Source organism: Pteropus medius, unplaced genomic scaffold (assembly GCF_902729225.1).
Source record: "Pteropus medius unplaced genomic scaffold, Ma_sr-lr_union100, whole genome shotgun sequence".
NCBI classification, from domain to species: Eukaryota; Metazoa; Chordata; class Mammalia; order Chiroptera; family Pteropodidae; genus Pteropus; species Pteropus medius.
In genome coordinates this window covers 5,162,028-5,175,144 of record NW_024340698.1, presented here as the reverse complement: position 1 = coordinate 5,175,144, position 13,117 = coordinate 5,162,028, and the positions used below count along the sequence as shown (strand labels likewise).

General features: G+C 35.2%; 1 protein-coding gene across 1 annotated transcript in view; it reads right to left on the bottom strand.

The window, feature by feature from the left end:
- The window catches only part of ARHGEF6 (Rac/Cdc42 guanine nucleotide exchange factor 6), a 108,949-nt gene that overhangs the window by 70,442 nt on the left and 25,390 nt on the right, over positions 1-13,117 (bottom strand). The window contains 4 exon segments of the mRNA XM_039875697.1: positions 2,775-2,812; positions 6,521-6,722; positions 7,939-8,063; positions 10,188-10,272. Of these exon segments, the coding sequence (XP_039731631.1) occupies positions 2,775-2,812; positions 6,521-6,722; positions 7,939-8,063; positions 10,188-10,272 (450 nt within the window).

Here is a 13,117-nt window from a genome sequence, read left to right as displayed (position 1 = left end):
TTTTTGTAAATCCCTTCACATCCATATCCCTTCACATCCATATCTAGTAACTACAAATATGTACATATTTGTAACTTGCAACTTACTATACAAGTATAATATAAATAATAGCAACCGTCCTTTCTTAGGGCTGTCTACCATGCCAAAAATAAAATAAATAAATAAATAAAAATAATTAATACAATGAAAACTAGCATAAAAGTTTCTTTTTTAGGTATCACTTTAATATTAATATACTATGCTATAAAAAATTGCTTTTCTTCTACAAAGTTAATTTTACCCATTAAACTCATGACTAAGAGACATTCTAGTACATTCTTTCTTTAAAAAAGAAAACTACTTAATAAAAATACAAGACACTGATCATTAATGTTTAACAATGTCACTATATATTATCTTTCCTACCCTAATTTTCTCCTTTACTTCATTTTGTTCTTTATTACATTTTTTTCTTCCTATTTATGTGCTGCTTTAAAATCTTTCTGAAATATGGTGGATAATAACCAAAAAAATAATGTATCATCTGGCCTAGATATTTTAAATAATATTTTCTAGTTTTTATTATTATTTTTTAAAATTTTATTTATTTATTTATTTATTTATTTATTTATTTATTTATTTATTTATGGCATTGGTTAACAAAATCCAGTAAGTTTCGGGTGTACAATTTAACAGCAAACTATATGAATCTGCTCATATAGTTCCCCTTCCCCCAATTCTCTTTCAGTTCTTCTCTGCATATTTAAGTCTTTACACAGGTAGAATCCTAACTCTTCCATTCAACCTATCCCTTTATTGGTTATCACAGGCCAAGTCAAGAAAGGAGACATGTAAAATATTAATTTTACATATATATATATATATATATTGCATTGTGTGTTCTCCTCCCATAGTTAGATTTCTTTCTGTCACCACATATTTGACCCCTTTTGTCTCCCATTCTCCATTCCCCCTCCCACCCCCAATTCCTCTGGTAATCACTAGTTATTTTCTAGTTTTTAAATCTACCACATGTTCACCTTAAAAAATGCAAAATATAGAAAACAAATAAAAATCAACAATTAGCCCATCACCCAGAGCCAACCATCATCCTGAATAACATTTTAAAGTGCGTCTTCCCATTCTCTTTATATATGTGTTTGTAAACACACACACACACACACACACACGGCTCTTTCTTACTTTACCTACAGTTTTGTAAATCTCCTATTACAGGTATTTCATGAATAATTTCCCATTTAACTTTGATTTCTAATTATTATATTTAAAATATCCCTTATGTTTATTTGGCACTTAATAGCTTTTAAGACATTTTATTTGATCTTTACAAAAATGCTATCAGGAGGTCATTTTGCAGAGGAGGTCAGGAAGGTGATGTCAGCTGCCTAATAGCATGAGTCTGGGAAATGGCAAGGCCAACACTAAAGCCCAGGTGTGTCTTGACAAGGGCCTATACTTCTAACCAATATGATACTGAAGGTCTCAATCGATGGTATAGGTAGTGGTTCCTACTGGAGTTCAGAGGGATGAAGAGTCTGGGATGGTCAGAGAAGAACTTGCTGCATAGGGAGTACTTGATCTGGCCCTGGTAGGTGGCTAGAATTCAAACAAGCAGAGAAGACAGTAGAGTGTTTTCTAGTCAGGGAAGATTCCAGAAGCACAGTTGTAGAAATTGCAATGCTCAAGGCAGGACTGTTCTGTGACAGTGAATTGTCCAACTGTGCCAGGCTAGGTATAGCAAAAACAAAGCAAAAAGGCAGCAATGGGGGCCAATTCTATCACTTCATAGTAATGACAAGTGATGTATAGTCAGTTTGGGGATGCTTTATGCTATTTTAAGATCTGCCTGTATCCACCTGATGGCTTCACAAGGCTTTACTGGGTAAACCTGAGCAATATAGAACCATTCAGCCTATTACTTGAAATCATAAGCGGTAGAGCCAGAACTTGAACCCAGGTATTATATTGCCAAACCTGGTGTTCTTTCAAGTACACCAGTTTTGCACTCTTAGACATATTCAAAATTGACCATTACCAAATTCTTTTAGTTTTTTATTAGGCAAGTTTTCTACAATGTAGCTATAATGGCTCTACTTAGAATTAAGTTGTTTTGTGGAATTATGACATAAACCAATATTGATAAAAATAAAACTTTCTAGAGATACCAGCAAGATGTGGTCACCTTTCGAAAGCAAGGCCAAACGGAAGGGTGAACAGTAATGGAGAACCTGCCAACACATAGAAGAGGAAAGGAAAGGCCATAGGAATGGGTCATTGTAATTGAAACAAAGTGTTAACTATGTAGAACTGAGAAACATGAATTAAAAAGAGAGAAGTAGCTGCCATTGAGATTACTGTGTGCCTGAATGTGATGTAGAAGGAGCTGGTGCTTTGATTTTACTTATACGTGGAATTTAAGGAACAAAATAAATGAACAAACAAAACCAAAACAGACTCATAGATACAGAGGACAAACTGGTAATTGTCAGATGGGAGGGAGGTTGGGGTGACAGGTGAAAAAGGGGAAGGGATTAAGAAATATAAATTGGTAGTTACAAAACAGGCATAGGAATGCAGAGTACACTATAGGGAATATAGTCAATAATATTGTAATGGTTATGAATAGTGCCAGATGGATACTAGATTTATTGGAGGTATCACTTCATAAATATATAAATGCCTAACCATTGTGCTGTATACCTGAAACTAATTTAAAAAAAAACTATCAAACCTCTAGCAAGACTGACAAAAGAAAGTGAGAAGACACAAATTACCAATATCAGGAGTGAAAGAAGGTATATCACTGCAGACCCTAGAGATATCAAAAAGATAATAAAAGAATACTGTGGAAAAACTCTACACACATAAATTCGATAATGAAATGTGAAATAAACCAATTACTCAGAGAACAAAAACTATCACAACTCGGCCAATATGAAATAGATCATTTGAATAGTCTTATAATTATTAAGGAAATTAAACTTATAAATTTAAAACTCTGAAAAAAGAAATCTCCAGGTCCTTATGATTTCACTGGAGAATTCTATCAAACGTTTAAGGAAAAAGCAATATCGATTCTTCACAATCTCTTGTAGAAAATAAAAGAAGAGGGACCACTTTTCAACTCTTTAAAGTCACTCTTACATGACACCGAAACAAGACAAACACAGCACAAAAAGAGAAAACTGGAGACCAATAACTTTCATAAATGTAAATGCAATAAAAATCTTAACAAAGTAATAGCAAATAGAATTTAGCAATATTTTAAAAGAATTATATACCATGAAACTCATCCCAGTGATGAAAAATTTCAATTAATGTAACCCACAATCATAGTTTAAATTAAAAAATCACATGATAATATCAATCAATGCAGAAAAACCACTAGGCAAAACTGAATACTCATTCAAGAAAAAAAAAAAAGAACTTCCAGAAAAAAATAGAAATAAAGAGAAACTTCTTCCACTCAATAAAAAGCATCTATCAAAACCTACATGTAGAGCCAGAGGGAAGATAGAGTAATCAGGGAGATAGTTTCATAAACTATATAAATGTCTAACCAAGGTACTGTATACTTGAAACTAATAATAAAATTAAATTTTAAAAGTAAACCTATAGTTAGTATCTTACATAATGGTGAGAGACAGAATGCTGAATGCTTTCCCTTAAGATCAGGAACAAGGCAAGGATGCCTGCTCTCATCACTCATTTTTTAATTTATTTTTCGATTACAGTTGACATACAATATTATATTAGTTTCGGGTGTAAACATAGTGATTAGAAATTTATAGCACTTACAAAGTGATCACTCTGATAAGTTTAGTACTCATCTCACCACTCTTATTCAGCATTGTGCTGGAAATTCTAGCTATCCCTGCAGGCTTGGCCTAGGATGGGTGATCAAAACAGAAAAAGTAAAAGGAAGATAGATTTGGAAGGACAAACTTGGGAAGTCTAAAAAATTGTAGTCCTTGCCAATGACTGGCCCCATGGGAAAATTCAAGGGCTGGCTACAAAGAGAAAAACATCAGTACTATGCCTCAATGACAGTTTCTTACTTCTGGTTCCTCTTTGTCCCCCACCTCCAACCCTCCCACTGCTTACTCTTACAATGTGCAGTTCTCTCTGAAACCCCAATTCAGTGACACACAGAGAAGGAATAAAGATGTGGAAGTTCAGAGGAGACAAGTTCAGTCTCTGGGGGTTGTTCAAGGTGACCTAACTGGAAGTAACATTAAAACATAAACCTTTTAGGTGGTGTTTCTAAGGCAATGAAATGATCAGTCAATTCAATGCAGTCACTGAAAAAATATCAGCCAATGTAGTGTAGAATTCAAATGGGTTATTTGATATAATATAGCAGTAACAATAACAGTGCGATACAGATACGCCCATACAAAAGCCTCCAAATCCTGATGTAAAGATTCCTTTTCAATTAACTTGATTCTTTCCCTTCCCTTGATGATGTACAGATTCCTATTTCCTGCTGGTGGTGATAGAACAACAAGAAATCTAATGACAACTAGTTTCTTTGGATATGAAGCATCTACGTGATATACCCAAGGGATTAAAAGAGGAAGTCTAAATATAAAGCTCAATCCTAGTTTTGGTATATAATCAGTAGGAAGAGTCATTTCCTAATCCATCTTAATGCAAATTTAATTAGCCATCTACCTAATCCCCTCATTTGATATCTGTATTTACCTGCTAATAAGAAGTTTTAGAAGGATTTAATGAGTCCTTAACTGAATCAGTTGTAGAAAACAAAATTTGCTTAAAGTATCTGCTTTAATCATACTTGCCTCAATATTGTCTTGGCATGGAAATTTTGTCAGGAAAATGTTAATGCAAGGTCTTGACAAAACTCTTAGATTTCTTAGTAACAAAGACAAAGAATTTTAAAAAGAGATACAACTTACTATGTTATTGATGTATTGGCAGAAATTATTTTCTTGTATAAATAGCATGTTAATTTACACGTGATCACTGATTTTTAAGAAAAAGACTGAAAATTACATAAATGGCTAATTTTCTTTCTTATTTGATTTCTTTTCTATTTGATTCAAATGAAATAAAGGAGCAAAAGCCCTTAATATATCTTCTGTAGCTTATATAATGACTAAGGTATTTATACGTGCATTTTTTTATGAAGTAAAATCTTTGATAAAAACATGTTTGCTCAAAATAGAGTTTATTTTTCTCATGTAACAACAAATCAAGAGAGAGGCAAACAGGACTGATAATAATGGCTTCATAATATCACCAGTGTCCAGGGTCCACCATAGTCACAAAAATCTATTCTAATTTCAGCATCAAACTCAAGTTGAAAGGAGATATTGTGATGTGCATGTGTGTGTTAAACTCAAATACTCTATTTCTTAACTTTCTACAATATTAGATTGGTGGTCCTATAAGTCTTCTAGCATCAGCCACCTCCTGAAGAGAGGGAAAAAGCTGTCCTGGGTGTTGGCCATAATTATCTCTAGATTAAAGCTACAGTGAAATCTAAAACTTAAAATGCTACACAACACAGAAAAGAATGCAAACTAAATTTTATTTTAAATTCTTTAGGGGAAAGGTCCTAACAGTGGTTATCTGGGGGTGGGGGAGGCAAAGGAGAGATGGATTTTTATTATCTACATTATATATTTCTGTAATGTTTTATTTACATTGAGCCTATAATTTTATTAATAGCATTAATTTTGAGGCATTAAAAAGCAATAAAGATATTTACAAAAGAAAAAATGCACTGAGAAGCTAACTACTCAAAGGGGCCCTTGGTTAAATATTTTTGAAAAGTGAAGAGATATAATGAATAACTGAACGTCATTTTATCTGTGTCATGACATTTTTATATATCAGAATTTTTTTGGTAATTTAGGTAGGGCCTTCTTTCTTAAATAATAAAAAGCAAATAAGTTACCTAAGGAAGCTCTAGAAAGACTACTGAAGAGCAATTAGATTACACTCTCTGAATATCATTATGGAAAAGGGTAAGCAGTTAACAGCATGCAATGAGTTAAGGGCAATTTTATCCAAAATCAAAGTGGCCAGACAGCTTCCTGCAGTCCTATGATTGTTATTTCTCGAACACATCTCTGAGGTATTTAGACTTAGATCTACTTAAAGAGCTTCGGGCTAAAAAAGGAAGTTAGCACATGGCCTCTCTTATTATTGTATTTTGCCATGGTGATTCTTAGAGTAGCAGGAAGGACTATGTACTATGTTACATGGGCTAGAATTAGTAGACAGAAGGGGACATAGTTAAGGTGGAACAGTTGTCTGAACTTTGAATTCTTTTGCTTTTTTAGGTTTTTGCTGTCTTGATGTTATCTAAATACAACTTCATTTCGAAATATCTAATTATAGATTCTTCCAGTTCTGTTCTAGCCTTATTTTTGACATACACATACAAGTACAAACAGTTTTTGATAACCAATTAAAACTACAAGATTTTCAGTAAGAATACCAAGAAAGTATAAGAGCCACATTCAAAAAGGCTTTTAAAAAATTTACTTACCACTGGATTTAATTTCTCGGACATAATTACTAGGAAACCAGCCTGTTCTCCCATTTAATGTGCCTTCCCACCAGCCTCCTTCTTCAACCCTAGTGACATAAATGATATCCCCTTTACAGACTGACAGTTCATCTTCATTGGTCTGCTTAAAGTTGAATCTTGCCTTTACTATCAACTGGTGACTTCCATTTTCCGTCATCTCCTATAAAAACAAAAGCCACCTCAGATTAAGTACTCATGCAAATGTGGCAGAGACAGAAATTATATGTTTTTAACTTAGGAGTGGGCCTAATATGGATAGGCCTCAGAGAGGATTAAGAAACCCCTTGAAACTGTGTGCAAACTTTTGCATTTGTGAGAATGTGTATTGGAGGGAGTCACAGCTTTCATTTCTCTCTCCCCCTACCAATTATCTAAAGATACTTTTTTGAATGATCCAGGAAACAAAGTAGAGTGATAAACTATTCCATCCTGCCTCTACCCAACACACAGACATATCTTACATAATTATATGACCAAGATTAAGTCCTAACTTACTCTCATAAAATCTGCCTCCCACATCCCAATTACTAAGAATATCTTAAATTGGCTAAGACTTAGTCATATGCAAAGTTGAAATACCCGATAGTTACCTAAGTCAGGAATTCTTAACCTGTCACAGGCTTGTTTGAGAATCTGATGAGCAAAACTGAACTTTACCCAACACACACAGGAGATTTTGCACACAATTTGAGAGGGTTCAAGAAGTGAACGACAGTGTTCATTACCTTCTCAAAGGGATCTGTGATCTCAAAAGATTAAGTATTTTGGAAGTAATTAAAGTGCTTTGGAAGTAATAACTCATGATAGCTTAAAGCAAGTGGGTGGCTTTTGACGAGGAATAAGATCTCAGAAGATGATCCCAAACAAAAGCTCCAATTAAGACCAAATGCAAAGATAATTGGGCTATCCCAATGTAAGAGCTCATAATATGCCCAATAGAAATACAAAGAGAAAAATGGAATGACAATAATGATGATGCTAGCAAGTAATATTGCTTGCCTACTATGTGCCATGCAGTATTTAGTTCTAATAAACCAAAGAATAAGGGAAACAACAAGCAAAATGCCATCAGGAAGTAGTCATAATGATATATTTGCATAGCATTCTCTGTTAGACTTGCTCAGTTCTAGGAAGAGACAGACTTTGGGGCTTCAACTCCAATTTTCTGACTCTGTGACCCATATGCCATTGATTTGTTCAAAGGCATTTGAGCCGGCCTGAGTTGGTGTTAAGTTTAAATTTAGTTTTCTCGAGACACCCCAAACAAACAAGATGGCTGCCTTACCACATATAGAGATGCAACCAGGATTAGATCTAATTTCATTCTAATTTCATAGATGTTAAAACAGGCAGGAGAAATTGGAGACTATACTTACCACTGCCTTTGACTGCCTCTGCAGCCCTGGAGCTGTGCTAGAAACTGCTCCCTGTGGGTTTGTCTGAGAACTATAAGCAGCACTAAGAGAAGAGGAACGTCCACATGGTCTTTCTGATAGTTGATCTGTGAAAAAAAAAGAAAAGGCATGGTAAAGGGAACCACTCATATCAGAACAACATCTACAACATAACATTATCTTTCATGGGACATTATCAAAGTCAACCTGGCCTTAATTCTAGCTGTTAGTATGAATGTGCCAAGCATATTTTGTTCTCCCCTTCCCTTTTTGGAAGCCAACGTCTTTTTCTTAACCTTACTGGCCATTGCTCTCCAGTAGAATGAAAAACAGCGACAGAACCACATTTTCTCTTAACCCATTTCCCTACAACTCTTTCCTCCTGAGCCAGTTGCAACAGTATGCCCTGTTATCCCAGGCAGAACTATATTGGGTGCCAAACAGCTGTTTGTGGCTCTTATTACTCTGAAATATTTCAAATTTCTTTTCAGGTGTTTTTTTGGGGGGCATATGGAGTTCTTTTCTCCTCACATATATAAGAATATGTGAAGAGAGTAATGCGTGATAAATCGGGAAATGAGAGAGTCTGTGTGTCTGGGAGGGATTCAATCTTGACACTAAAATATTTTTTTTAATCAAACTCAAGAGTCTTCTCTTCCTTGAAACCATGTGGAATTTGATCAGACCAGTGCTGAGCTGGAGGTTTTCAGTATGCTCAGAGTGTACTAAAAAGAGGAGCTGGCTTCTTGACAAATTCAAATGAGGGTTCTTTTCCTCTCCATTTATTTTTAAAAGATATAAACTGCAAAAATCTAAAGCCCAAACATTCCCTAGGCGACAAGCTCAGTATCCAAGTAGTTTCCTTGATGCTGTGGGTTTTAACTTTCACCTCCTTGTATTTTATAAATATCTGTGGCAAGGAAAGAGACTATAAAATTTACTAAGAGAGTTTGGCAAAGGAACGCATAATTCGTATGGCATAATGTTAGAATTATACGGTCCTCCCTGCCCAGAACTAGAGAGTTGTCATGTATGTTAAATATAGTTTCTTGAATTAACTGTACTCTCTGCTTTACGCCTTGCAATAGCTCAAAAGCATTTTTTTTTTCCCAAATAGCAAATGAACAACTTTGGAGAAGTATTTTTACATTTATTGCTATTACATACAGCTCTTTTTACTAAAACTATAATTACTTGATAGCTTCCTAGATGCTCCATCCTATTTGGCACTTGATTACATTGTCTGCTCTTTTTCTCTAATTGTTTCACGTGGGTAAGTTAAATCTCCCTAAATAGAAGGTAATTTTCTCAAGGACAGGACCATAGCTTACACTATCTTTGTAGCCACTGGCAGTGCTGGCCACACAGTCTGCTGACTCTCTAACAGCTTGAGCAGCAAGACCCATGTTTGGGCATAAGGGCTCTGGAGTCAGTCAGATGTGGGTTTGAATCCCAGCTCTGCCAATTAATCTCTAGTTGGGCAAGTGTAAGCCTGATTTTCCTTATCTATAATAAGGGCTTAATAATAATAACACCAACTCCCAGGGTTATTTCAAAGATTGAATGAGACCATCTAAACCTTGTAGGATAGCCTAGACCCATGATAAGGGCTCAGAGCACTCTGTGGTTATTACTGCCCAGTTGTAGGTAAGATACTAGATCACAGAAGGAGTGAAGTTATATGCCGAGGTTATCATAATTTTCTTTACATTTACTAGGATTTATATTTAATTCCTCCAATGTAGTGAGTATTAACACTTAAATAAAAGATATTCTTTTCACTCAATATGAACCTGAGCTTTCTTTTTCAGTGCAAAGTTCCTGGAGGGTTCCTTTACATGGACAAAGACATACAGAAAACTATGAGAAAAATGTCTCTAGTGGAGAAAGGGAAGTAACAACTATAATCTGTAAACTTTATGAAAAAGGGAACTGGTCTTTTCCTTTTTATTTTTCTGTCTTGTTACACTCAGTTGCCTATTCAATAGCTTTGAATGAAATAGTTTCTTTGTTCTTATCATTATATTAAGGGTATTATAATGACATCTCTGATAGATATATGTAAATCCTAAACGACACAAACTTAAAGCACTCGATACCCATTGGAGTTTATTTGTGGGGAGGGGAGAAATTTGCACCAGTCAATCCTAGCCATAGTGGCTCCTAGGTAATCAGAAACACGTGGGTCCAAACATGTCACCCAGAACTCATAAATCACAAGCCCTACTTACCTTCGGTTGCTTTGTTGACAGCTAAAAGAGTGCTGAGAACCTTGGAGAAATTGACCCCTGAATAAAGGTCATCAGGATCAAATACCTATGAGAAAGGAAATTGAAACTGTAAGACACTGTAAGAATTCAGCTCAACAAACCAAACTATCAAAAGACCACTTCCTTTAGCTCTCAGAAAAAAAAAAATGTAAAAGCCAAGACCCAAACCTCTGTATACCTTTGGGAGAAATGAAAGCAGCAGCTGAACTGCCTAATGACATGTGGCAGGCCATCAGTGAGTCAGAGCGAAGCAGTAATGGGAAATGAGAGCCAAGCTGAGAACATGGGGCCCACCAGGAAACGCACAGTGCATACTCAGGCCCACTCTTCTGACCTGAATATATCAATACTCTCAACCCAGTTACGGGAAACTCATACGCCTAGGTTGCGGTTAATGTCCATCACCTATAGAATGTCCTTAATGCTAGACAAATAAGGAGGTGGAGTCTTTTTGTACATGTTTTCATCTGTACAATGTATTTATTGTACTCAGTAGGGTCATGGTCAGCCGTGCCTTTCTCTCTGCTCTCCATCATCCCCACTGCCACATATTGGGTTCCAAATCCTAGAACATCCAAACTTTGTACACAGGTCTGCCTTTTGCTCCCAGCCTCAGTTCCTCGTTTCTGCTGCTTGACCTTGACCCCCTCAGCTCATCTTCATAGAATTGAACCTCTGCTTCCCTGAGCCTATAGATTCTTTTTTTAAATTAAATTTAATAGGGTAACATTGGTTAATAAAATTATATAGGTTTCAAGTACAATTCAATAATACATCCTCTGCATGTTACATTGTGTGTTCACCACCCAAAGTCAAATCTCCTTCTATCACCATATATAACCCATTTACCCTTATCTACCTCCCCGCTCCCCCTACCCTCCGGTAACCACTAGTCTATTGTTCATGTCCATGAGCCTCTGTTTGTCCTGTTCGTTTGTTGCTTTTAGGTTTATATCCCACATATAAGTGATATCATGTGATTTTCAACCTTTTCTGTCTGGCTTATTTCGCTTTGCATGATTATCTCGAGGTCCATCCATGTTGTTACAAATGGCAGTATTTCATCTCTTCTTATGGCTGAGTAATATTCCATTGTATATATGTACCACAGCTTCTTTATCCAATTATCTATCATAGGACACTTCAGTTGCTTCCATGTCCTGGCCACTGTGAATAATGCTGCTATGAACATCGGTGTGCAAATATCTTTTCAGATATGGGTTTTCAAATCTTTGGGGTAAATACCCAGTAGAGAGATTGCCGGATCATATGATAGATCAATTCTTAGTTTTTTGAGGAACCTCCATACTGTTTTCCATTGTGGTTGTACCAATTTGCAGTCTCACCAGCAGTGTATGAGGGTTAATTTTTCTCCGCATCTTCTCCAACATTTGTTATTACTTGTCCTGTTGATTACAGCTATTCTAACAGGTGTGAGATAGTATCTCATTGTGGTTTTGATTTGCATTTCCCTAATAGCTAGTGATGTTGAGCATCCTTTCACATGTCTGTTGGCCACTTGAGAGAAGTATCTGTTCAGGTGCTCTGCTCATTTTTTAATTGTATTGTTTGTTTTTTTGTTGTTGACTTGTATAGGTTCTTTATATATTTTGGATATTAACCCCTTATTTTCTCCAGCTTTAACTGTCTTTTCCAGATATGACTTCTGGCCTTCCTGATACTACTCAGTTGTCAGTAGCAAAATATTAAATAAATATAATATTTTACTTTATCAATCTAAACAATAAGTTAAATAAATACAATATTTCACCAGTCTTCTGATATGCCACTGTCCCAAGTGAAGATACCAATTAGTTGTTTTAAATATAATTTATTAATTTTAAAATGTATTCAGACTTCTAATTTTACATATGTGTATTTGAAAATAGAAGTATTCTCAAGTGCAAGCACAATTTATTAATCTCCCATCCAATTATGTAGATATGTATATCTATAGGTAACCAGATGTCCACTTTCTGGATGGAAATGCACCTGCTAAAAACATTCCATTCCAGGATGTATGTGTTTGCATCTTTTTTCCCCCAAATGTGATGATGGGAATAAAATGTACCTTTTCATGTAGTACATGATTGGGTCTAAGATTTCAAAAGATCTCTCTTCCCATTAGGTAGAGGCATTCGCTCCATTTCTGATCTGCATGTTTTCTGGGAGCCACATCTAGACAAAATTTTATCTTCTTTGTGTACATATTCTTGAAGACCTAAAACCCATCTCTAGAATGAAAAGATACAGTATTCATTTTCTGTCAATTAGGGAGGGCATCCATATAAATAATAGATGCAAATATAAACATATAGAAGTCTGCATACTCTGGGATTCACAGCTCTACTATTCATTTAATCAATAAATGTTTTATATTCAAACTTAAAAATGACTAAGAACCCAATCACATGTAAAAATGAGACACTAATATACTTTTAGTAAAGGAGTAATACCAATATTACTAAAGAGTTAAATGACATTAAAATGCAAACATGTTTCTGAATGCTACAATATATATTTCAAAATTTTCCAGGAATAAATTGATAAGCATTCTGTTTTAGTTTGCCAAAGCCTGGATGAACAAGAATAGACCCTGATAAGAGTATCTACTATCTCAGGAGATTCCAGATTTATTGAATCTCCTTTAAAACTGATCAATGGGAAAGTGTTAGTGACATGTATGCCAAAATGGTAACAAAGCAAAAAAGTTTGCTAGTTTTTAGCCCATAATTTTAATGGTATGCGTGTGTATGTGGGTACACGTGTTGGGTAAGTGTGGTGGACAGGGCTAGAGTCTAAAATAATAAGCAGAAGTAAATATTGGCAGAATAAGGAATGAGAGCAAAAGATGTGATAAAAACTGCCCTCCTTTTTTATGTTGCTCCTTG